We start from the raw sequence: 24,833 nt of genomic DNA, 5'->3' as shown, positions 1-24,833 counted from the left end.
TTATATATTCCTTATAAAAATAAGAAAACTTCTGAAAAAAAAGAAAAAAGATAACATAATCCAATATATTCAAGATCTAAAATATTTCCGATTTCAGATCGAAATCAAAACCAAAACATGTCCATAAATGACAAATGATAATCCATCTCTTTTATCATTGTTATAGAAACAAAGTTCCACACGCCCTCTAACGGCACTCTTTTTCACTACACTATTACTGTTGGTTGAAAAATAAGATAATGACTCCCAACATAAAAGCAGCCACGTCATTTTAAAAAATTCCATTATCCAAATGGATTCCTATTCAAGAATACAGCCAACTGGAAACGTTCATTTCTGAGAGAAAGGATCAAGCAACAGTTTGAAAGATTCTCCGTGTTCTACTGCTGATAAGGTTGGAAATAAGGATGCCATAGATCATCACTTTAGTAGTGAGAAAAATCAAGGTTTAAATTAATGAATACGTTTTTGACCATCTTCGATTAATCGCTAAGATTAAGAATAACGTCTTATGATTGAAATCTGCTATTTCAAGAGTTTGTTAATATTCCCACAAATATAATACCTGAAATAACAAACACAAAACACAAAACCAATGCAGTGAAATCAGTGGCTAATCGAGTGGATAGCACATTCGCTATTCAATTATGCTACTGGTTCGAATCCCGTCTCATTTGAAGGTGGTAAGGCTAATATCACCATATATGTCTATGTATAGATCTGTGCATAAGTTATAGCGATTTTTAATGGGGAAGAGCAATCGGAGACTGTCAAGTGAGTTCATCATTTCTTTTTGCATAATAAAACACTTCTGTTGGTTGGTTGGTTTCCATCCATGGCGGATGTGACGTCACATTTTAATGAAATGATTTTTTGCAAAAAATCTGTCTCAATTTTTCTTGACCACGTAAGCACTTTCGATGCATAGGATGACAGTAAAGGGATGGGGGGGTCTAAAACTCCGAATAATCGCTACATAATTACGAACAAGCCCTTAACCTTGTATTAATGTCTTAGATTTTGTTCTAAAAATATTTAGGGTTCATATATGACTTTTATTTCTCAATTACTCAACTTTTCTTTCTATCCTAGATGTTCTTTCTTTTACATGTCGTTTTTTTAAGTTATTAATTTAAATAGTGGACATTAATTATTCTAAATGACAAAAATATTCAGTAATTCTTTCCTATGAGGAAACCGGCTGCTAAGGCTTCATTCATTTGCTAACCATCATGGAGATTTTAGGAACTCGTTACGAATGGCAAGATGTCTCCAACTTTACATTCATTTTCCATCCTTCAATAACATGTCACAAGTCATTTGATACTTTCACAATAAGGTCGTAAACTGCAGGTCATGATTTCATTATTTCCGTAGACCGGAGAACCCGAGACATACTGTGCTCGTGAAGAGCACACAAACAATGTTTCATGGTTCGTCAGCGTGGTTATTGAAGTCTCCCAACTAACAATTTGATGCTCTGTTTAACAACCACGCACTTCACTCCTTTATTAAGAACATCACGTGGATCGCGCGTGTTTTAAAGAATGACAAATCTTCCCTTCAACTCGTGTTAATTACACTCGCACGAGGAAAATGATAATTTAGAACCATTGTGACGTATTCTCTCGGCAACAATGAGTCCAGTAGGCTTAAACATAACACTAATTAGTGTCTTTTGGCTCCTTCTAATGAATAATATTGAGCCGGTGCTCATTTCTACAAAGTTAAAGCGAACTGGGAACTGTGTACGAGTCTAATATCTAAATGTCATCATTCTGTTAGCAGGATGACTTGGCACTAGCGCTTCGTGAAGAGCCTCTTTGTTCATGGTAGACCTGCCTGCATCGTCTAAAGTCTGTACGTCATTATTAAGAACAGATTACAGTAACGTTCGGGACTCACGATGGCTGATCACTTAATGGGTCTGAAGCCATTAAAGACATCGGTAAGAGGCTGCAATGGACCCACAATTTGCGGTTTGCAGCCATTAGTAGAAAAGTGGCTTTGATATTGTACTCCTTATCGGGCCTTTATTTTGGCTTATCAGAACTAGCCTAAGTACCCTGATAAGAACATTAGCTCTAATCCTTCCTTATTGCTTTTTGTGTGTCTCCGCAGTACTATCTCGTTTACGAAAGGAGGAAAAAAAAAACAAAAACAAAAAATACGACACTAGTTGACTGAACTTGTGGATGTTTGCTTTTACTAGCATCAAAAACTTTGGCACAAATACGAGTCTCCATTAGGCTGTTTTTTTTTCTCTTTTTTTTTTATATAGTAAAACATTGCCACTACACACCACGTCCTCTGACGAAAAAAAAACGTAATATCTACAAAAATGGAACTACTAATGCCACCTGGTGTCATTGTTATTAAACCTATACATAAAAGCCATTTGCGATTACCTCATGATGTAATAGTTTGTCAGAAATCTTACAGGATTTCTAACAATTCTTTTTCTTTTCTTTTTTTATCAGCTGTCTAGAGGATGCTCCCTAAGGACTCCTTCGTGGACTGTCTATCCAACTGAGCACATCCAAGAATGAGAACAGGAGAGCCCTCCACAGGAACTACAACTCAAGATTGGAATATCAATCAGTCACAAGAAGACAGAGGAGCGATCGCAACCCACCCTTGTCAGAGTCAGTGTGTCTATAGAATCGGGATCTACGGATGGAGGAAGAGATGTTTGTATACGTTGGTGGTACTGTTAATGGTGATGGTTATTATCAATATTGCATTAACAACGTGGATTATAATGGTTTTGGATTTCTCTACGGTAATTATAACTTATCTTTTTTCTTTTTTCTTCTTTTTTTCCCATGAGGTAGATTAAATATGCTACGTAATCTCTTATTATTTAGTGATCTACGAGGGGGGGTCTGAAAAGTTCTCGGCCTAACAATGAAAAAACGAATTTATGATTATTTAAATTAAGGGGATATTAAATCCCCCATTGTTTTAAAACCGAATAAGAAACTCAAAGATTGGAATCAGAGAGTTTCATGCTGAATATTACATCGCCGAAATGAAGCTTATTAGCTCTTTATATTTAAGTAACGAATTTATGATTTCAAAATTATTTTTATTTTTCACCACAATCTCCCTTAAGACTAATACATTTATTCCAGCGATGCTCTAGCGCCATTATCCCGTCCCTGTAGTGGTTCTCAGTAAGATCTGCAAAATACCCCTCTACAGCCGCAATCACTTCTTGATTCGAAGAAAAACGCTGACCAGCGAGGAAGAGTTTTAGTTTTGGGAAGAGATAGAAGTCAGAGGGAGCCAAATCTGGGGAATAGGGTGGATGTTCCAACAATTCATAGTGCAGATCCCTTAATTTTCCTATTAAGGGATCAGCAATTTCACGCACTTTGACTCACCGGTCATTCAATACCATATCGCGCACTTGATCAATGATTTCTGGTGTTGTTACACTTTTTGGATGTCCTTCACGTGGATCATCTTCAAGGCTGGTACGGCCACGTTTAAACTCGGCAGTCCATTTCTTAATTATTGAAAACGAAGACGAAGAGTGCCCATAAACTTTTATGAACTTTGAATGAATTTCTTTTGATGTTAAACCTTCTTTTATAAAGAATTTTATAACCGCACGATATTCAATTTTATCCATTTCGAGGGATACCGACAACACTTTTGCTTCAGACAGCTGTATAAAACAAACTACTTGATACAATGACTTGCAATTTCACATGGATGCTTATGACAGATGTACCAACTTAGAAAAAAAATCGTGGCAATAGTGTTGTCATCTATGGTCGAAGCCGAGAACTTTTCAGACCACCCTCATACTGTATATGCTGGAATCATAATCCAAACCTCTAAACGGGGTTCGAGCCCAGGTCTTTGGATTATGATTGGAAAAAAAACCTTCGCAAAATAGGCTAACCAGTCAAAAGAATACACGAAATTACCAACAGAAGCATTTAAATTAATTTAATAGGATAAATATCTTGAGTAAGGGTTAAAAAAATGAATTCACGGATATAAAGACTTGAACGAAGTTTCACTTTCATCCGGTATAGTTTGACAGCAGTCAATTATTATCGCCATAGAAACAGACCAAAATGGATGATCATTAACTTGGTGAACTTGATAAGAATCGGCTGGGATAATTATTGACTAAAGTGAATGTTTAATTAGCTTTGTAAATGATAGTGTGGTTTGTAAATGAGGCTTTTAAATATACGTGTTATTAAAGCGGAATTTGAGAACGTGTCTGATTAGGAAAGGAATAAAGAATTGTATGCATATTTATTAATGGAAACATGAAAGAGAGTTGCATGCATAATGGACAGCGCAAAGAATATTACTAATAAATCGTGGGATTATGGCCAACAAAAGAAAGTCTACAGTACATGAAGAGATGCAAATGAAGGTAATAATCTATTGTAGTGGACTTAAATAACCTTCAGAAAGAACTTACAACGTAAAAATCAACTGAAGACTTTATAATCTCATCATCAAAGATGGCCAGGGATTTATTAAATTCAGCTGAAATTTCATTTAATTAGAGAGGTGGGGATGGTGAATGTTATTCCATTCCATAAAGAGGGTCGGCAGGTGAAACGCTAAATTATAATTTTGTGATTAAGATCTCTGGGGGGGAAATGGGGGGGGGGATTTGTTGTTACGAACAGCTAAGAGATATTTAGATGCAAATAATAATATTAAGTAATCGTACCCTATGTTTGTCAGGAGCAGGGGAAACTGGGTCAGTTATTGTGATATTTATTACGCGTATTAGATGGAGCAAACCATTAAGGAGTTCCTAGGGTATTATACAGTCATCTTATTTATAAATTGAAGGAATATTGTGAGCAAGTTACTGTAACTGTTACAAGAATGACCAAGTGAAGTAAGACTGGTTATTTAGTTGTTTCTATTTTAACAACGCCAATGGATTATACCGTATGTGAGAAATGCATTTGTTATTTGGCGGTTGTTTTGTTTTACTGAAGTAAAAACCTGAGTACAAAACGATGAGAGCCTTCGTAGTTCAGTCGCTAGAGACGAAACCTTTTTGGTCGGAAGGACCTGGGTTCAATTCCCGTCCTAAGATGTGCGGAATCTTTATTTGGTTCTGTTTCGACCAAAGGTGAATGAGCCGTCCCTCAGAACAGACAAACCGACCCCTGAACACACTCTGATTTACAGTCTAAAAATACATACTTAAAATCCCTCATTTAGAGGGCTCAACCAGTCCTAAGGATCAGTTGAAAAACCCTCATAACGACTCCTCCGTCCTGTGAACAGGATTCTAACGAAGATCTTTCCAGCCAACGGGGGATTCTTGCTTTTCAATTGCCGTACAGAGGCGCAAGAAAGTAGGCCGAGTTAAGGTTTTACGAGGAATGTCGCCATTTCGTCAATGTTTTTTTTTTATTCATGGTGCTAATTATAAAATTAAAAAAAAAGTTTATTTGTCGGCAAATAATGTTGTTACTACCTTAGGATGGATCGAAGTAAGATATTTCACTGTTCTTAGAAATTACAATTAAAATTTTCACCAAGATAGAGCAGCCAAAAGATTTTCACGAATTCGAGATTTTGTGAATTTTAATATTGATATTATATAAGCTTTGTTTCCATAAATTTTAAAATAATATTAAAATATTTTGACATTTAATATATTTTATTCTAAAAATATCAACTTTGTTTATTTATTAAAGTAAAATTAAATATATTTGAAAATTTATTCTAACACCTATTATTTTTTTCCCTAAATGATATTTCTATACGATAAAATTTTGAGCATGTTGTTAGCAGTATCTCATATTCTGAAACTGCATTTTTTGTTGAGAAAAAGTTGTGAAAGGTGTGCAATGGTCTTTCAGGAGGGTATGGGACGTTTACGAATTTTAGCAGGCGGGATGAAGTTGGAAGGTGATGCTGAGTTCCTACAAGGTCTATATGCAGCTGAAATATGTTCAAGAACGGTAAGAATTATACATTGTAAATATATTATAAATATATTATATTTAATGTATAATTATACATTATAATTATGTATAAATTAATGAATCAATTCTCTAGGGATTAATTATTAATTATAATTATATAGTTAATCCCTACAGAAAGTTTACTTGAAAAATTAGCCTGTTGCTATTAGTAACGATAATAAAGAGAAATGCACAAATAAAATTTTAACGTACTGAATTAATAGTGTGCACATGCGCAAGACAAATGTAGTTCATATCCATAAAAGTTTGTTTGAATTATTTTTAAGAAGAAAATGAGAAAAAATTATTTTAAAATAAAATCATTACTTATATTTCATTATATTACAGATAACTCTTAATTTTGTAAAGCATATATTTTTAAAATAACTTCCAAAATTATAAATTATAGAATAAACCTTTAATCATTTCGTATAATATTATAATTAATTTATGGCAAAGCTTACATCGCTCAGATAGCCGTTACCCTCTTGCCATGATCAGAGCTTTATACAGCTCAATAGCATCTTATCCTTGCACTGCCCTCTACAGATACAGATAACGGGGAATATGAAAAGCATTCTTGCTTCGCCCCTTTAAGCCAGTCCTTTTAAGGACATTGCTCAGATAATAGCCTCAGCTATTAGCGAAATAAATATATGCCTGGCAAACTTAGTGGTTTCATGCGAAATAGCTGCCGTTTAAGTTGGAAATTAGTGGCCAGTACTCAGGACGATATTTTTGCAGGATATACGAGTACAATGGCGTCGCTATGAATTCTCGTTGGCCAAGTAATGCTGAAGAAAAATAGCCGTTACGCAAATGAATGTAATTATCTCATCCTGTTCTAAAGGACCTTAGTGACATTTAGCCGAAATTCTTAGTAATTACCGCTTCTCTCCTTCTCTTTGACTACACTTCATTAATTGTTTCAAGCCGTTGTAGTAAGTCTTGATCAATCAACTAACGCGTACAAGAAAAAGAGATCATTAAAATTAGAGAATGGCCACAATTACCTTGGCGGTTAATCAACGATAGAAAGCATCCCTCCTGTTTGTCCAGGTCACTGGAGGAAACTCGAGGAAATTCTTTTAAGAACCTACCGAATGGTGACTTCGACACGGAATTGTATCGGCGAGTTAATTAGCAAGACTATTGGCAATGCATCGAAAGGTCAACCAGATGTACTGCAACAAGCAGGTTCCTTTTTAGCGACACAAATAGAGAAAGATAAACACGCTTCTAGACTACTGAAAAAACGTCCGTTTTTAATGGAAGGGACTGCTGACTATTTTTTTTTTTTTTTCCAGGAGCAACCTCTAAAGTTGGAGTCTTCCAAGAACATTACGATTAATGCTAGGAATAGTGAAGGTGTTATTACTAACAGGCTGTTTGTAGGTAAGTCTTTCTCTGTTTCCAACTCAAGAATTATAGGTCACGTGATCGCGTTTTTTTTTTTTTTTTCGCAATCCTTTTGAGCGATTTAAAACGCAATAGATAATCTGCATGAAGGTAATCTCTGAGAAAAACGAAAAATGCTGTCAAACACAATCTTTGAGAAAGCCCATTTCTGTTTAGTTGTATTTTTACGATTATTATTAACAACTTAAGAGCTATTTTTAACTTTGTAGCTCATTAAACTTTCATAAAAGTACTTAAAAAAAACAAATTAATGTTCGACTCTACCCCGATACATGGCGGTACTATAAGGTATGGTTACACGAAACTCTGGAAACAGTGGGATTACAAAAGCATGTTAATTAACTGGGATAATATTGCTGCCGGTTCATAAGACAAGCATTAAAAGTGAGTTAGTATTTCATGCTCGAATTACAACACTAATGAGAATCTGTTGTCTTTTCCCGTTAGGTCATTCCATAGTCGAGTCAATTGCGGAACAGTTAACCGTTAGGAATCCTCAAGGTCAAATTCTTTTCCATGTAGACAGTAACGAGATCACTGTGTCAGCTGATAGGTTAAGGGTCACAGGTAAGTTAATTCCATCGCTATATTTGTAAATAATAATAAGATAAAACAGAACTAAATAATTACTACGGATCCAAGCTCTAATCCACAAGGAATTATGGGAAATTATCTTCCGATCTGCTAAACAATATAAGCATTTTGTGCAAACTGTAACCTAAACAGATTAATATCGCTACAGCGTAAACTTTTGAACTTTATAAAGCTGATATTTCGGGAACAAAGAGATGATGACATACAGCCAATGCTAAAGCACTACTTCGATGCTAATTAAAGAATAACCAGAACCTTATATCGTTATAACAAAATCTTAGACATTATCGAATAGAAATACAATTACTAAACCATTCAAGCTATCGTGAAGGTTGGTTTCAAAATATTTGGAATGTAGACGATCCCAATATCTTTTTACACAGTCTTTAGGCTACTGATTCAAATTCCTCATAGACTTTCACAATAAAACCGAAACTTTGCATCTACAGTGTAAATGTTAATAAATATGATCAAAAGAGGCATCAAAATGGTTTAATACTTCGGCATGATGATGATATCTTTACATGATAAAAATACCAATTCAAATTTCATTTTTTTTTAAGAACGTAAATACAGAATAATACAGAACTTCGTATGCAAGACTTGGGGGGGGGGTACGTCTTTTAGAAAACATAAAAATTCTAAAGGAAATTATTTTTCTAGTCGTTTTTTACTTTGCCTATAAAAAAAAAAACCACTGGATTTCATCGTTGCAGACCAATTCCAAATGTCACGCAAAGCTTCAAGATAATTGGCAACCCTAACCAAAAGCCAACGCCCAGTCCACAGGCGGGAATACGATCCTTCTCTTGAGGGTATCAACACGGGGATGGAACTACAATTACCATCATAACAAACGCTACGAAACGAGGTACGGGAACCCCCGACAAAAAACCCTCCACGTTTATTTTCGGTTCTGCAGTATCGATGTTAGGAATTCACAAAACGCACCGACTTTTATTAGACCCCTTTTGTCGCTTTCTTCACATCAGAGGCGGGATGTGTGTGTGAGGGGGGGGGGATAAAAGAAAATCGGGGAGTAAAACTTGAGAACCCTATTCGCGTACGTTTTTGCACATGCGGGCAGGCAGTCGTATCGCTGAAGGCTATCAACAGAAGGTACATAACAGTGGACGGCTTTTGTCGTCAACGTAGCAATGTACAGCCTCCAATTTCATCGCATCTGAAGAGAGAGAGAAGATGCAAGAGGCCTTTTTAGAATGAAATGGTTCTCTGACTCTCTTCATGTGGAAATTGTAAGCTAGGGGAAAACTAGTAGCAGTGAGAAAAGGTCGTAAACTCTGCTATTAGGCTTGTTAGCTGCTTGTTTCACAAATTGAATCGCTTCTATTACGTAGGCTGTTGGATACAAGACTTTCCAGGAACTTTACATGGATGTGATGGCTCCCTAGCGCCTTAGACTTTGTAATGCCAACGAACACACACACACACACACTCACAACCAAGCTATCTTTTGTGACCGAAATGCAAATTTCACGTTCTTTTATAGCTGCGACTATTCATAGGGATGTCGGCGAGTTTTATATACGGAAGACTTGTTATAACTGCTGCTGTGGGTGAGCAACGAATGGGAAAGAGTTGTTTTCTGGGCTAGTTTTTTTTTATTTTTAATTTTTAAAAATTTCTGATTTTCTGGTGTTATTTAGATATTTTCTTTAGTTTTCATATTTTTGAATTTTAAAATGCAGAAGTTGTTTATTTATTTATTTATTTATTTTAGAAAATAAATTCTATATTATTAGGGAGGCTTTGCTCCCTAACTGCTAAAAGTTGCTAATCCTTAAACACATAATTTTAAAAATTATTTTTATTAATCGGATTTACTTGCTTTTTCTGTACTTATTTACTTTTTTTAGGTTTTTTTTTTCATATAAATAGAAAATGTATGAAAGTTCGTCGCTTGACCAATAGGTGTCGCTGGCATTTGTTTATGTTTTTTTTTCCACATAACGGACGAAGCAATACGTCTGTAAAAGCTGCTTATCCATTGATTTAATTTCATTTATTTTTACTGTAGAGAAGGTTTTTTTAACCTTATTTGAATCATCAACACGTTCTCAGTACAATAATCAAATAAGTTTTATATGAAATATCTGTTTCAAAATGTTAGACGGAATTAAAAAACATGCATTTGTCTAATAAAATTTAAATATAATTTTCATAGCATAGCGCTGAAGAAATAAAACAAAATACATATGCTTGCATGACATAAGATGGCGTGACGATCGAGTTTAGAAAGTCGTAAAAAAAATAAATAACATTTGATTATTTAAAAAAATAAATAAATATCCATACATAATCGAAAAAAGATTAATTACAATAAAAAAATAAACTATTTTTAAATAAAAGAAGAAAAAATTTGGAAGATATTACAAAGTTTTATTAACAAACCATTCTTTTATTAATATGAATTTTCTACTAGTGAATGACCCTCTTAGGTAACAATGTGATGTTCTGGAAGGTGCAATCCATTTGGTATTTGCCGATCGTTGAATTTTGATCTGATTGAATAATCCTCTATTAGGCAAGTTTTTTTAATGGCTAAGTGACATCGTTTAAGATTAGGAATTAACTATGGAAACTGAATTGATTCATTTGATTGTAACGAGTTTTATTACTGACCCATTTTTGATTGCTGTGCGTGATACAACTAATTTTTTGAGTGTTGTTACGAGAATCTTTGTTATTCATAGCGAAGTTGAAGCAGATCATCAGAGAGACAACGCAGGAATTGCAAAAAAGTCGAGGAACGTTTAAATGAGCATAAGGAGAAAAAGAAAAATGAACAGGAAAATAAGCAACAACAAAGCAAAGAAACAGGTAAGTCAGGAAATAACGAAAATCAGGTAAGTTGACGTTGCGCTATAATAAAACATGCTACAGACGAGAGAGTTATAACACCGAATTTTCCTGGAGCGAAAATTAAAAATATAACGCAGGTAATTCAAAAACAGAAATAAAAAGTAAACGAAATCGTAGTTGTTGTAGTAGGTGCGAACGATTTAACTGACAATAAGTTCAGTATGAGAGAGGACATGAAAGGGTTGCTGGAAGAGACGCGAGTGAAGAGTGAGAAAGTGAAAATCGTTAGTATTTTACCTCGCTATGATAAAAATGAATTAAAAAGAAGGGCTATGATGGCAAACGATTCGATGCGTAGAAGGAATGGATGTGAGTTTTTTGATGTGTGGAGTGAGTTTTAGAGAAGATTGGATATGTATAAGAGGGATGGCCTACACCTGAATGCGTTTGGTATACTCAGTAGATTACTGTTCACGAATGCTAGGAGTATCGAAAACAAAGGGGTAGAGTTTGTTGCCTTCATCGATACGTTGTGACCTCAGATTGCAGGAATTAGTGAGACCTGGCTATCAGAATCAGACCTACTAACTGGTATCGAGTGTCATGGATACAGTATTTTTAAGGATAGAGTGGATAGGAGAGGAGGAGCGTGCTGATAATGATTTTGGATGACTTAAATCCAGTTAGAGTTGAGACCTATGAATTAGTAATACTACTAACAATATTTCATGTGGCAGTGAGTTTGAAGCCATCTGGTGTGAGGTGGAATCTAACAAGACAAATTACATAGTGGGGTGTTGTTACAGACCTGGTAGATCGGTTGCTGGTGATGAAGAAATGCATCACCAAATAGAAAAGGTGAGCGGGAAAAAGAATAAATCTCCCATTATGATTACTCTCATGAGTAATCATAATGGGAGACTTTAATTATCCAAATATTGATTAGGTAGCAATAGAATCTCATGAGAAGAATGACAATGCATTTATTGAGCTGTTGCGAGAAAACTTCCTCAAGCAGCATTTGACAGAAGGAACTCGAGATCAAAGAGTGCTGGATTTGATTATAGTGTCAGAAGACGTTTCAATTAAAGACTAAACTATTCTGCCTCCAGTTGGCCACAGTGATCATGCGGTACTCACTTGGGAAGTGACTAAGTTTATGAATGTTCCATTCAAAAAAAGGTTACCTGCTGAACTACAAACAGGAAATTATGACCAACTGATGAGTATACTGAGTTCAGTGGAATGGGATCGGTTGCTGGATGGAAAGAATATCGACAATGCATGGGAAGCATTTAAACAATACTTAAATTATGCGATATCAGAATGTCTCCCGAGAGCTCGAAGAATAAATAGGGTATGACTCAAATGAATGTGTAATCTTGTTAAGCAAGATATTCGTAAGAAAAGGACGATGTCGAAGGAATACCGTTTGCATAAGGATGACGTCCGTTATGAACGTTATAAGCAGCAGGCTAGAATAATCACAACTGTTGTGCGGAAAGCAAAGTCTGATTATTAAAAGAAACTGGCTCTGCGTGCTAAAGACAACCTACAGAATTTTATCGATATGCTGCAAGTAAAAGAAAGAATGAATATGAAAGAATATCTCTTCTAAATCCAGATGGATTGAGGGTTACAGATGCAGAAGCGGTTGTTCAGTTAATGAGTGCCCATTCCGTTAAAAGCTATCAACATAGTGATCGCAACATTGAGTCACTGTTACCTCTTCACAAGATGAAGAAACGCAGGTGCATGAGGCCGAGGTATTAGAGCTGTTGCACAAACTGAATAAGAATTCAGCAATAGGGACTGATGGACTATCAGCACAGGTGCTAAAAGAGTGTTCAGTTGAACTGGCTATTCCTTTTACTAGAATATATAAATTGTGTCTCAGAACAGGGAAGATTCCGCAGGAATGGAAGGAATGTATGGTAATTCCATTGCATAAGGGTGCAAATACCGATGTATCAAACTTTCGACCAATTAGTATCTCAGGAGTGGTTATAAAGATTTTAGAAAAATTAGTTACGGCCTGCATTCAGAAATGGGTTGACAGCGAATCTCTACTTTGCAATGAACAACATGGGTTTACTAAGGGAAGTTCATGTTTTAGCAACTTGCTCACATTCTATAACAATGTTACTATTGAACTAGACAAGGGGAATGGACACACCATGATTCGTTTGGATTTTGCTATGGCTTTTGACAGAACACAGCATGGCAGACTGCTGCATAAATTGGAGAAAATGGGTTTGGGTTATAGATTATTAGCATGGATAAGAGGATGGCTGACTGACAGATATGAAAAAGTAGCATACGGGGATCTGCGTCTGCAAGGTTTAAGGTAACAAGTGGTGTACCACAAAGACCAGTGCTTGGTCCACTGTTATTCAATCTGTACATTAATGATATTAGGAAGGATTTCACAAGCGACATACAGCTAGGATTGCTGACGATGCAAAGATAGGGAGGGTAATCAGGAATGCTGCTGATATGCAGGTTTTGCAGAATGATTTGAATAGGCTGGAATTGTAGGCATGGGAAAATGGGTGTCAGTTCAATGTCAGTAAATATAAAGTCATTCACTTCGGCATGATTACATATCCAATGTCGTATTATATTGGTGGGATTAGGCTAGAAGAAACCGATGAGGCTAGGGATCTTGGACTGTTAATAGATAGGAAGTTGAAATTTAGGGGCCATGTGACAAAGATTGCAAATACAACTCAAAATATAATTACAATGCTGAAAAACGTTTACATGTATAAGGATGTTATTTTGCCTCTTTACAAGGTCTTGATAAGACCTCACTTGGACTATTGTGCGCAGGTCTGGTCTCCTGGTTTCCGTTCTGATTCTGATATATTGGAGACAGTACAAAGGCGAGTGCTAAAAATGATATCAGGATTGTGGAATACTGATTATGAAGACAGATTGAGAATTTGTAGACTGCAGACACTAGCAAACAGGAGAAAGAGGGGTGATATGATTGAGATTTGCAAACTTCTGAAAGGATGATACAAGATTTCAATTGATGGAATTTTTCAATTTATGGAGGGTGGGGAAAGGATGAGAGGAAATCCTTGGAAGCTGGGAATGAAGGGTGTGAGGGCTAGATTTTTCTCTCAGAGGATGGTGCGTGATTGGAATGGATTGCCATTGGATGTGGTGAGTGCAAGCAGTGTGAATGAATTCAAGAATAAGTATGATAGCTGGCGCGTGTAGTATGTGACATCTCTCGATGAGTCTCTGACTCCCTGGAGATCTCTCGTAATAATAATAATAATAATACTATTCCTCTCTGATAACTCTAATGGCAGATCTTAGTTGGAAAAAAAATTGAAACAGACATTTATCCTGTTCAGAAAGCCAGGCGAGTTTCTTGTTACCAGGTCACACACACAAACTACAAGCAGCCACTTGAGATCTCTTCTGAGGAGCTCCAAGAACCGGCCATGAACTTTGACGAATTTCAGGCCATCAAGAAAAAAGTGAAATGTTGTTGTCTGCGTCAGTAGAGGGCTCCTATTATCGTACTCTTAAGCTGTAGGCAAGGATCAATAGACTACAGGACAGGAGCACCGCTATTAGAAATCGCAAGATCAACTTCTGTACTGTGAAAACTACATTTTGACTCTACTGATGAAGTTCACATTCAACTGGAAATGTCCTCGGATTACCGTTAATCTCACAAAATTCCTATGACAAAAATGTTCTGCCATTGAAAGAGAAATAAATATGCACGCGCGCGCGCGTGTGTGTACAACTTTAAAATTGGCGGTGACTTGGTTGTAAAACCGGTGCTACCTCTTCATCGAAAGGCAATGATTTGTTAGTACGACGTTGTCCCAAGTTCGGTCACATACACAAGCTGAATTTCGCTGCGTTAGATGACGTAAAAATTCATGCAATTATTACCTGCAAGAAACTCGAAACTACACCGTCCGAATATGTCAACTGGGTGCCCTACGCCCTGGCGACTACAAGGGGTGCCAAGTAGTATCTGGCCAATCAGAAGATGGCAGCGGTATAGTGTGCCCTACAAGTGACAAACACCAGATGAGATAATAACCACAAACTAAGCTAAAACCAATCAATGACCCAAAACGCGTACAACGAGATCTGTAGAAGTGACGGCCAACTCCCATATAACACCTAGTTCCATGTAGATCGTTTTGGGCAACGCCTAAGACCGCGAAGAAACAAAATACACGAATTTTGTTACAAAAATTTATCAAATCATACAGAGGTAACTTTTATCAATGAAACCCACCTCCACACCAGCTGACAACGAGAGGCTTAAGGCGAAACAACAGATTAGAATCTAGAGGTGTTGGCACTGCAGTCTTTGTCAAGCGGATTATAGAAAATAGACAAATAGAGAACCCAGAAACCATCAACTTCGTAATCACTGTTTGGACCTTCACCCCCGTGCGGTCAGGCTAAGGATGTATTCTGCACACAACCCTGCTAAACAACCTTACTAAACAAGCAGATACCGATACGCTAAAAGGTGTTTAGCGGATCGGAAAATGTGGTAAGCGGCCAACTAATAGGCCCAAGACCTCTTTCCTGCTGGACCGCGAGAGAATTGTATTATTAAATAAATAGTTTTTTTTAAATCTTAGTTTGTAAATTTTAATATTTTAAAGTTAGGTTTTCAACATTTTTTTTTTATTTGGTCTGAAAAAAAAAAAAAAGACAGAAATCCAGTTAAACGTGGAGCCCGGATTTGAGTCTAAATCTCTCCAGCTTAGAGTCTAATACATTTGGTATTTTTTTCTACAAAAATTCTTGAATCCTTAAACTTGAATAAGCAATTAGATACTTTAAAAACGTCTCATTTTTCGATATAATTTACAGAATCTTATATTCCTCTCCTAAATTTTCCTTTGACTTACTTTTTGAACGAAAAATATTAAGGTTATTTTGCACTTGGAAGGATACGAAAACTCACTTCTGGTTGAATATGACTTAAAGAGTGGTGATGGAAGCTAGTGATATGTTTAAGACTCTTCGTGCGATCCATACCACCAATCCATGGAGAGTGGGGTATAGTATACCACGATGCGGACAAGAGTAGAAGCGTTTGCTGACATTCGGGAAAAGCAGTGTCATCCTAACTGTACATTTGCAAACCTGGACTGCATCAGAAGTGAGTACATATCGGGTTAGGCCTTATGATGAAACGCTCGGATCCATAGTACAGCACCACTTCAACTTTCCCTGGAAGTTGGAGTGGTGTCCATCCGAAACAAGAAAGCCCTGAGTCCGGTAGAAATCTTCAACAAGGTCATCAAATGCCTACCCTACTACACAATGCTTGTACATTGTCTCCATCATTAACCCAATGTCAAGGCTGTGATACTTCCCACCATCCTGAAAAAGTAGATGCCATCCAGTTAATTCCGAAACTGAAGAATCAACGCGGTTCCTTCAGAACTACTGTCCAATCAGTCTGTGCTCTGTCTGAGGGAAAATATCTGAGAGAATAATATTGAGAAGACTTCAGACAATAGCAAATGAAACAAACATCGTTCCCCGATGAGCAGGTCGCTTTCCCATGCGAGCCACTGCGCGACATATCTACAGAATCGTTAAGCCATTGAGGAGTCGACGAAGATGAAAGCGTGCAGTATTCATTGTGAGAAGGCGAACACCCTCCTGAGGACAAAGCGGTTATGATCGATACCCCCCTTCCTATTCCATGGCAAACAGGGAACTAAATATTGGGTATATATACATTTGTCTGTTCAAAGGCAAGCAGAACAGTGGGCCATCTCTACCACCACTCAATCAAATAAGCCTACGAAGTGTAGAAAATAAGCTACTCACATACAAGTCCACGATCAAACCAATATTGACGTAGGATTGACCAGTTTGGGAAAGGAAATAAAAAAAAGTGGCCTACAACGCATAGGATGCATCGAGGTACTCTAAACCAGTGTTTCCCAACATTTTTTGGATCATTCCCCACCTCATCGCCTCAAAGATTTTGATGCCCCCCCCTCTATCTAGCATAATAGTCAGCAAAGTTCTGAAAAAGTATAATATAAATATGTATTATATTTTACTTTAAATAAAATCTAAAGTAAACTTTAAATTTTAAATAAAAATGAAAATTTTATTTTTATTTAAAAGAACAAATAAAATAATAAAAATAATTTTTTATTTTATATTTTAAATAAAAAAGGAACATAGGTAAAACTGTTTTTGATTTGGCTTTCTTCAATGAATATAAATTTTATAGTACACTTTGTATATTATAAATTATTTATAGATTATATAAATAAAATCCAACTTAATGCGATCCCTCAGCTTGATGTCTGCTGCAAAGACTTTTTATTTGAGGTACTAATTTAGTCATTTTCAGTCTCAAGCATGTCATCTACAGCACTAAAGTCACATTCAACTAAATATGACGACGGGAAGGGAACGGTATTTTTTTTTTTTTTTTTTTTGCAAAACTAGTTGAATTTCGTTTTTGTCTCGTCAGAAAGCCACGCCATTGTTCCTTGTATGTTGAGTAAAGTTCTAATAGACGCTCATTTTGCTTTTCTGAGAGCTCTTGATACTGCATTTATGTTAACTGCTGTACTAGTGATGTCAGCTTTTTTTTTCTCGGAAAGTCAGGGTTGCAACATCGACAATTTATCGCCGACAATGGTGAGTTTTCTGAGTATATCGGTGATGAGATGACGAATGCAACCTCATTTTCTAATTGTCCCCCCAAAATATTCAAATTGCCCCCTTGTGGGGGGGTAGACCCCACGTTGGGAAACACTGCTCAGAAACAACACTCGTCACTTTAGCGCCACCTATATTATTGCTTCCACAGTATCTATTCTGAACAGTTTCGCGTAACATAAATAGTAGATTCGATGGATCCCTGCTAGCGAATGAAAACAGAAAAACGCAACAAATGTAACGATAAAAACTCGAACAACTGAAGGCGTATTTTCTTAATTGAACCATCCTTCGTATTATATTAATGTTAATGAATCCAACTATGCTGGATATCAGTCTTATGAAACATCTTATTTACTTGAAATCTACACATTCGTTTATTTCATTTGCATATTTCAGGGGCCGGTGGCGTCCATTTTAAAGGATCAATTCAAACCCCACGTCTCAGTTCAGATCCTTTTCAACAACTGAGGTAAGATTCTACTTTTTATTTATTTATTATTATTTTTTATTAGCTTAAGACAATTATAGACGTCGCCATGTCCGTATTATTTGTCCTGTTATTTTTCTTGGCAATAATATATTTATTTCGTGGTCATTCTAGCATGTTGCTAACACGACTCACATAACCACGATAACTTTGAACAATAGAAGCGCCACCTATCGGCTGTTCGTTGAATTAAAAAAAAATCGATTTAGTATTTTCCTTCGCATTTATAAAAAAAAAAAAATGCAGAATATAAATTTCGGCAGGGATAAATGGCCCCAACCATTTCTGAAGGTGTCATATTCGACAAAAATTGTTCTTTTACCTCACCAAGGATGTTGGAACTACTCGCTCTCCAGCTAAATGATGTCAGAGAGTCGTATTTAGTCATCAACATTCACATTTGGAGAGTGATCTTTCAATTTGCGAAGATATCCGGAGATGGCGTGACTGATCGATCGCAAATGAGGCATGCATGCATTTCACTTGAGTGGGATTCGGTACCGCAAAGTGAAAAGTATTCAGAAGTTGCTAACAATTCTGCTCTTGGCGCAGAGGACCTTGTTGTTTGGAGCAGTGTTAGAACAACCGTAATTATCAAACGGTTGGGATGCAGACCAGGATTACTGATCGCTAATAGATGAGTCTGCTGATCAGTTATCTCATTAACCGGATAGATTTGATTTGTATACATGCCATCAAATGATAAAACATCAACTTATATTTAAATTTATTAGTAATAAAGCGCATTTATTACTTGTAATGAGTCAAAGAGAGCTTTACTATACCGAAAATGGCTTTAAATGCTATTAAAATTAATGGATGGTCTTATTTGTCTAGTTATTGTTTGTAAAATTATGAAATATTATTTTAGTTTTTTTAGGTGCTGGTTTTTTCGATGACTCTCGCCCACGAAATGTTGTATTCAAAAAAAAAAAATCGTTATTGTGCTAAGGTTTTTATTTTTTAATATTTCTTATATTAAAAAATCCTGGTTTAGAAACAAAATTAGAAACTTCTTAAGACATTTTGAGTCTCCAGTAAATAGAACAGTGCTTCTACACCAAACAATGAAATTCATCTCCCAAATATTTATAAGTATGTACAAGTATTTTTAAAAGGTAAACAGAGTGATCAAGCTGCTGCCTCGAAAAGCTATAGTGCATCTGACCAATATAATAAATGCAATCTTAAGACTTCACTATTTTCCTTCCACCTGGAAAATGGCTGATGTGATTCCTATACATAAGCCAGGCAAAGACCCACACTTACCGCAGAATTATCGTCCAATCAGTCTCATCTCCAATCTGGGTAAGGTCGCAGAGAAGGTCATCCTCTCACGACTCCAAACCTCAGTAAATGACCTAGACATCCTCCCTAAAGAACAGTTTGGATTTCGACAACACCATAGTACTACCCAGCAAATCCACAGAATTGTGGAATATATCACCACCAGCTACAACTGGCGCCAGTGCACAGGTGCGGTATTCCTAGACCTATCTAAAGCATTTGACAAAATCTGGCATTTTGGACTCCTGCACAAACTTATCTCAGCCGGTATCTCACTAAAAATGGTTCATCTAATCCGTTCATATCTTCAGAATAGATCAATGCAAGTTAAAATTAACGGTTCTACATCCTACCAGCGCCACATCTTTGCTGGAGTGCCTCAGGGATCTCTACTGGCTCCATTGCTGTTTTCTATATACATGTCGGATATCCCGCACAATCCGATGTCTTCCATTTTAGCACTGTATGCGGACGATACGGCAATACTAACCAGATCTCTCCGACCCCACTTCGTTACTAGAAAGCTTCAAGAAAATCTTCTAAAGCTGGAGGGTTGGTTCTCCAAGTGGAGATTGGAAGTCAATCCCCTGAAAAGCTCAGCGGTTCTCTTCTCAAAAAGGCCGATGTCTCCTGCTGGAGATGTGTTACTATTCAATACTAAAATTCCCTGGCAGAAAGAAACAAATTACCTGGGTGTGATTCTCGACAAAAAGCTATCTTTCAACCAACATATCAAGTCTGCATGTGCAAAAGCATCTAAAGCCATAGCTCAGATCTACCCGCTAATTAATAGAAATAGCAAACTCAGCAACAGAATCAAATTGCAGCTATACCAGATGACGATTCGTCCTATAATCACCTATGCCTCTCCAGCCTGGAGCTACACCTCTAATACTAACATTATTAAGCGAGTGCAGAACAAGTGCTTAAGAATGATTTTGAACGCCCCGTGGTATGTTAGAAACAGCCAACTCCACAGAGACACAAATATTCCCTATATTCTCTCTTATCTACAATCCTTAGCTTCCAAATTTTTTCTAAAGACGTCCACACATCCCAACGATTTGGTTCAACAAGCTGCAGCATACGAGCCAACGGACATATTTAAATATAGAAGACCAAAAACTATACTAGCCTCCTATAGTGATACATAATCTCCATGCCCATTCAGGGCGAGCAAACTGCTCGTAAATTTTACCTTCACTGTAACCACGGCAGATAGCGGGGAATATGAAAAGCATCTTGCTTCACCCCTAAAGACATAAATGTCAATTGTCAATTTTAAAAGGTGGTGTCCCAAATCCTTTTTAGGACTTCCAGGGTGAGGTGACGGATGGCAATGCTATAGCCAATGAAGTTTGAACTGAGGCTCGGCTATTGCCGTTACTTAGCCATGACTAGAGCTTTTAGCTCAATAACACCCCATCCACACAGATTTTATTCATTCGGATGAAGGGATAAAGAGTCAAGGACTCAGTCCTTTTTAGGACTTGTAAAGTTACTACTCCGTGTGGTGACCAGACAGATAAGAATAGCTCCACTATAGCCTATGCATGTCGTAAGAGGCGGCTGAAATGGTAACGCAGAGTTTCGCTCTCTCTTAGGTTTCTTCCGGAATTTTGCTCCTGATGAGGGGGTTTAGATTTCGAGAGGTTTGCCCTGAGAGAGAGCATTTTGAGTCTCTGAGGAGGGTGTTCTCCGACGTGGTCCGTGAAGACGGCCTTGTCGATGGATGCTTTTCCCTGGAATAAGAGCGGTTCTGCTCAGTGGTGGAGGGAGCCTGTCACTGAGTGGAACCAACGCTAAGTTGGACGGTCCTTCGGCTACTCATAGGATCGTCTTAATTTTTAGAGGTGGCTTTACTTAAAAACCCCACTGTAGCCCATGCATGTCGTACGATGCGACTAAAATGGGTACCAATGGAGGGTAATGGATGGCAATGCTGTAGTCAATGAAGTTTTAACTGTTACCCACCTGTCATGATCAGAGCTTATAGCCCTATATTACCCCATCCATCCATTTTCTTCTACAGATAACGGGGAATATGAAAAGCGTCCTTGCTTCACCCATCTAGCAAAAAAAAAAAAAAAATTGTAAAGTTACTGTAATTTTACTTCCAAAAAGCAATGAAAGATAGTCAAAAAATGATAGCGTCACCAAACTTTTTATTAGAATTTTTCTCTTCATCTGTTGATTTTAACCACCATTTTTTATGTATAGATTAGAATCTCCAACAAGACGGTTGCATGTGAAGGCACCAGAGGGCGTTGGTATCGAATCACGAGCTGGAGATATCAAAGCGACATGCATGAAGGATATGAAATTGCAGTCAAGAGAAGGAGTGGTAAGTTAGTAAGCATCTGTGCAATAGTTTGATTTTACCAAATTTAAAAGGATTTTTGTAATCCCAGAAAGAATCAGAACAAGTCGCGACACAGAATTTAAAATTAAAACTTCTCTCCTCACACGTACGTTTTAGGAGCGTGCGAAAACATAACTTTGACTTAGTATGGTCCAGTTAGGGGTTAAAAAAAGTAACTGTTAAGTAAAAGTAAAAGTAACAGAAAAAACAAAAAATTAATTTTTTTAATTTCTTTCTATTACCAAGATTCAGCCCTTTCTTGTACTAAGTTGATTAGCGAATTCTTTATAATTTTCAGTTGTTTTACTGTCCAATCAAGTTTTAGTTGGAGCGTTTTCGAATTCTTTGATTTAATTCTCTAGTTATAGACTAGAAAGTAGGTTCATTTTTGCCCAGTGTTTTGACAATTTTAGTTAAAGCCAGTTTAATATGCAACAGCGGCAGAAATATTTTAGGGGCCGCTGTTTTATATTCTCTCTTCCTCGTGAAAATCGTTTCATAAAAGTCATATCTTCTTCACAGAAAGTTCAGCTGCTTGTCCGCTGTCCCATAAGCAAAAAAAAAAAAAAGCGGCAAAACTTTTAAATCTACTTTTGCATATTCAAAAGAAAAATAACAGCTTGTAAATCCCCTCCAATATTCCAGTGATAGTCTTTTTACTAACGTGTACATATTTTCAAGAATTTTTTCGTAATTATTGCAGATGCAAGAGTGAAAGGTTCTTTAATATTATTCTGTAAAATTGCTTTCAATCTTATTTCGAAAGATTCCACAAGAAAGTTCCAACCTTAGATTCTAACTTCATTTTTTTCTGTTACATCACACCAGTAACAAAGTCCATACTCGTCTCTCAAAACATGAAACTAGGCTTCTGTCTATTTGTAAAAACATACTTTGTTTTTACAAATATGTTTTGCGGACTGATATGTTCCGCCCTTGAATATAAGATTCAAGTCGTTCAGATTATCGTTTAGATAAATCTAACTCTCTCTCTCTCTCTCTGACAAGATCGCTAAATACTTTATTTTCAATGAGATCACATCTGGAGGTTGAAGGATCCAATGATAAAGGAACTGGTTTGATGTCAAATTAAATGAATTTGGGTACGGTATCAAATATTTATTGTGCATAGAAAATTTAGATCTGTTACATCAGTCTTAAAAGACTGGCCCTTTCCTTGAATATATTCAATGAAATTGAGTTTATGAGACATGCAGGAACAGTATCTTAGTATCTTGATATGTTAGTTTGTATCTTAGTATCTAACAGTAGCTTTCCCCTTTATCTTGTTCATCAATTTCACTCTCAATGTGCAGTGATAACGTATGAGTGATGTCGTTATGTTGCTACTTAACACTCGTAAAGGATACCCCCCCCCTCCACGAACAAAAGGGAAATGAAGTGACTTTTAGAATTTATTATGGATACAAAATACACATATTAAGTCATCTAAACACCTTTCATTCCCAAAGGAAGTAGGTGGGGAGTTCCTTTAGTCCTATTTAACTTTTTGAAGATTGGTTGGCAGCCAATCTCTATCCGTCAGCGACCACTGACAGCTAGGATCAATGCTATCCAGTAAATTAAGACTTTCGTGGGCGGAAGGTATTACGGAGGGTATATAATGTATGAAATAGTATGAATTCTACGGTTGATTTATTTCATTCCTGATAAATTGTCACAACGAATTCATCTAAGCCTTTTCTAGGATGTGTGGTAAGATAAAATAGATCCGAAACTCCATAATTCAATTGTTCTCCGAAAGGGGCTCTGCAAAAATCAAAAGATAGAATTAAGTTCAAGCTGGTATTTGGTGTAAGACATCAGCTTGGATGTTGGTGGAGCCTCGCTTTATTCCATAATTCACGAGCCAATAAAATTATATTTTGTAAGCATTTCATTCGTATTTTAATCACATTCATTGATTCGTTTCTACTCCTTTTTTTTTGTTGTGTATATAAATTTTTTTCCAGATCTGGATCGACTCCGAACGGGTCGTGTTTAAAAATCTAAAGACAGCAATTCCAACTTCTAGAAGGCGCACCTATCCGGGAATCTATCAATTGTGTGTATGTGAAAATGGAAGGTTCTTCCTATCCCCTCCTGAAAGCAACTGTCAAGCGGATAGCATCGTGTGCAGATAACGTCTGATCCCTGTGCCAATGAAATACCTCAGTTTACCAACAGATGTCCTTGCTGTAGCCATGAACTGTCGCACAAAATGGAACTACTAAGAAACTCGCTAAAAAAAAAAAACAAAAAAAAAAGCAAGCTTCGTCCTTGTTCAAACTTCTGTGAGCTTTTCCGATGAATCTGCGAAGGACAATAATAGAATACGATATTGCTGAATCAGTTCTACAGCAGCACTGTTAGAAGATACAAAATACAGTCATACTTGTTGATGGAAGCAAAGAGTAGCCAGTTTTAACCTACAACCGTTGAATCAATTTCATCTAGTGATTGTTAATTTTCTTATGTATCCTCAAAATAGTAAATTTGTATTTTTATAGATAAATGTGACTTTATTTATCCAATTTCTCATACAATACGTCCCCACACTTCCCCAAATTTGCCTGTAAAATCCAATACTTTGATTTACTAATGAATACTAATGAATTATATTCATGAATTACAGTAAATGCAGATGAGATAAATAAATAAATATTTATTTATCTCATATACTAATGCAGGGTTTCTCAAACTTTTTCTACGAATCCTGAAATTTTCATGGAACACCTTCGTCATTTTGTAATATATTAATGAATTCTTAATTAATAATTCAGTATTAATTAATAACTCATTAGTAATTAATAATTTATTAATAATTAATTAAGCATTGATTAAAGTTTAGTTTACTTGATGTTTTGATTAATTTAATTAAAATCAATAAACCATCATTAAATTAATTTGTGCTGTTTTCATTGGTATATCCTATTCTGATCACCAAATATATTTATAATATTATTATAAGTACTTAGGAGTGAATGCAGACTTTTCTCCTGTGTGCTGGTAGTTTTCCCCACCTTTTGTGCATCCTAGAGATCTTTGTAGGCTTGAAGTGGATGACTCACTATCTGTTCCGTCACAAATACCTTCAATAAGAGATTTCTTAGCACCAAAATTAAACAAAGTCCCTTGTCTCTTATTCATATTAAAATTTAAATCTGAAGACCTATTACTTTTAAAAACATCACGGCACTCC

At 36.4% G+C, this 24,833-nt stretch overlaps 1 protein-coding gene across 1 annotated transcript in view; it reads left to right on the top strand.

Annotated features, from left to right (window-relative positions):
* The window catches only part of LOC150105687 (delta-sarcoglycan-like), an 87,064-nt gene extending 63,031 nt beyond the window's left edge, over nt 1–24,033 (top strand). The window contains exons 2-8 of the mRNA XM_090395010.1: nt 2,481–2,782; nt 5,862–5,963; nt 7,274–7,361; nt 7,833–7,952; nt 17,892–17,964; nt 21,490–21,613; nt 23,605–24,033. Coding sequence (XP_090251136.1) covers nt 2,546–2,782; nt 5,862–5,963; nt 7,274–7,361; nt 7,833–7,952; nt 17,892–17,964; nt 21,490–21,613; nt 23,605–23,775 — 915 coding nt within the window. The 5' untranslated portion in view covers nt 2,481–2,545 and the 3' untranslated portion in view covers nt 23,776–24,033. The remainder of the gene's footprint in view (nt 1–2,480; nt 2,783–5,861; nt 5,964–7,273; nt 7,362–7,832; nt 7,953–17,891; nt 17,965–21,489; nt 21,614–23,604) is intronic.
* The last annotated feature ends 800 nt before the right edge of the window (nt 24,034–24,833 follow it).

The sequence above is a fragment of the Typopeltis vanoorti genome, chromosome 6 (assembly GCF_054136105.1).
Source record: "Typopeltis vanoorti isolate ZY-2024b chromosome 6, IOZ_Tvanoo_1.0, whole genome shotgun sequence".
NCBI classification, from domain to species: domain Eukaryota; kingdom Metazoa; phylum Arthropoda; class Arachnida; order Uropygi; family Thelyphonidae; genus Typopeltis; species Typopeltis vanoorti.
This window is presented reverse-complemented; position numbering and strand designations above follow the sequence as displayed.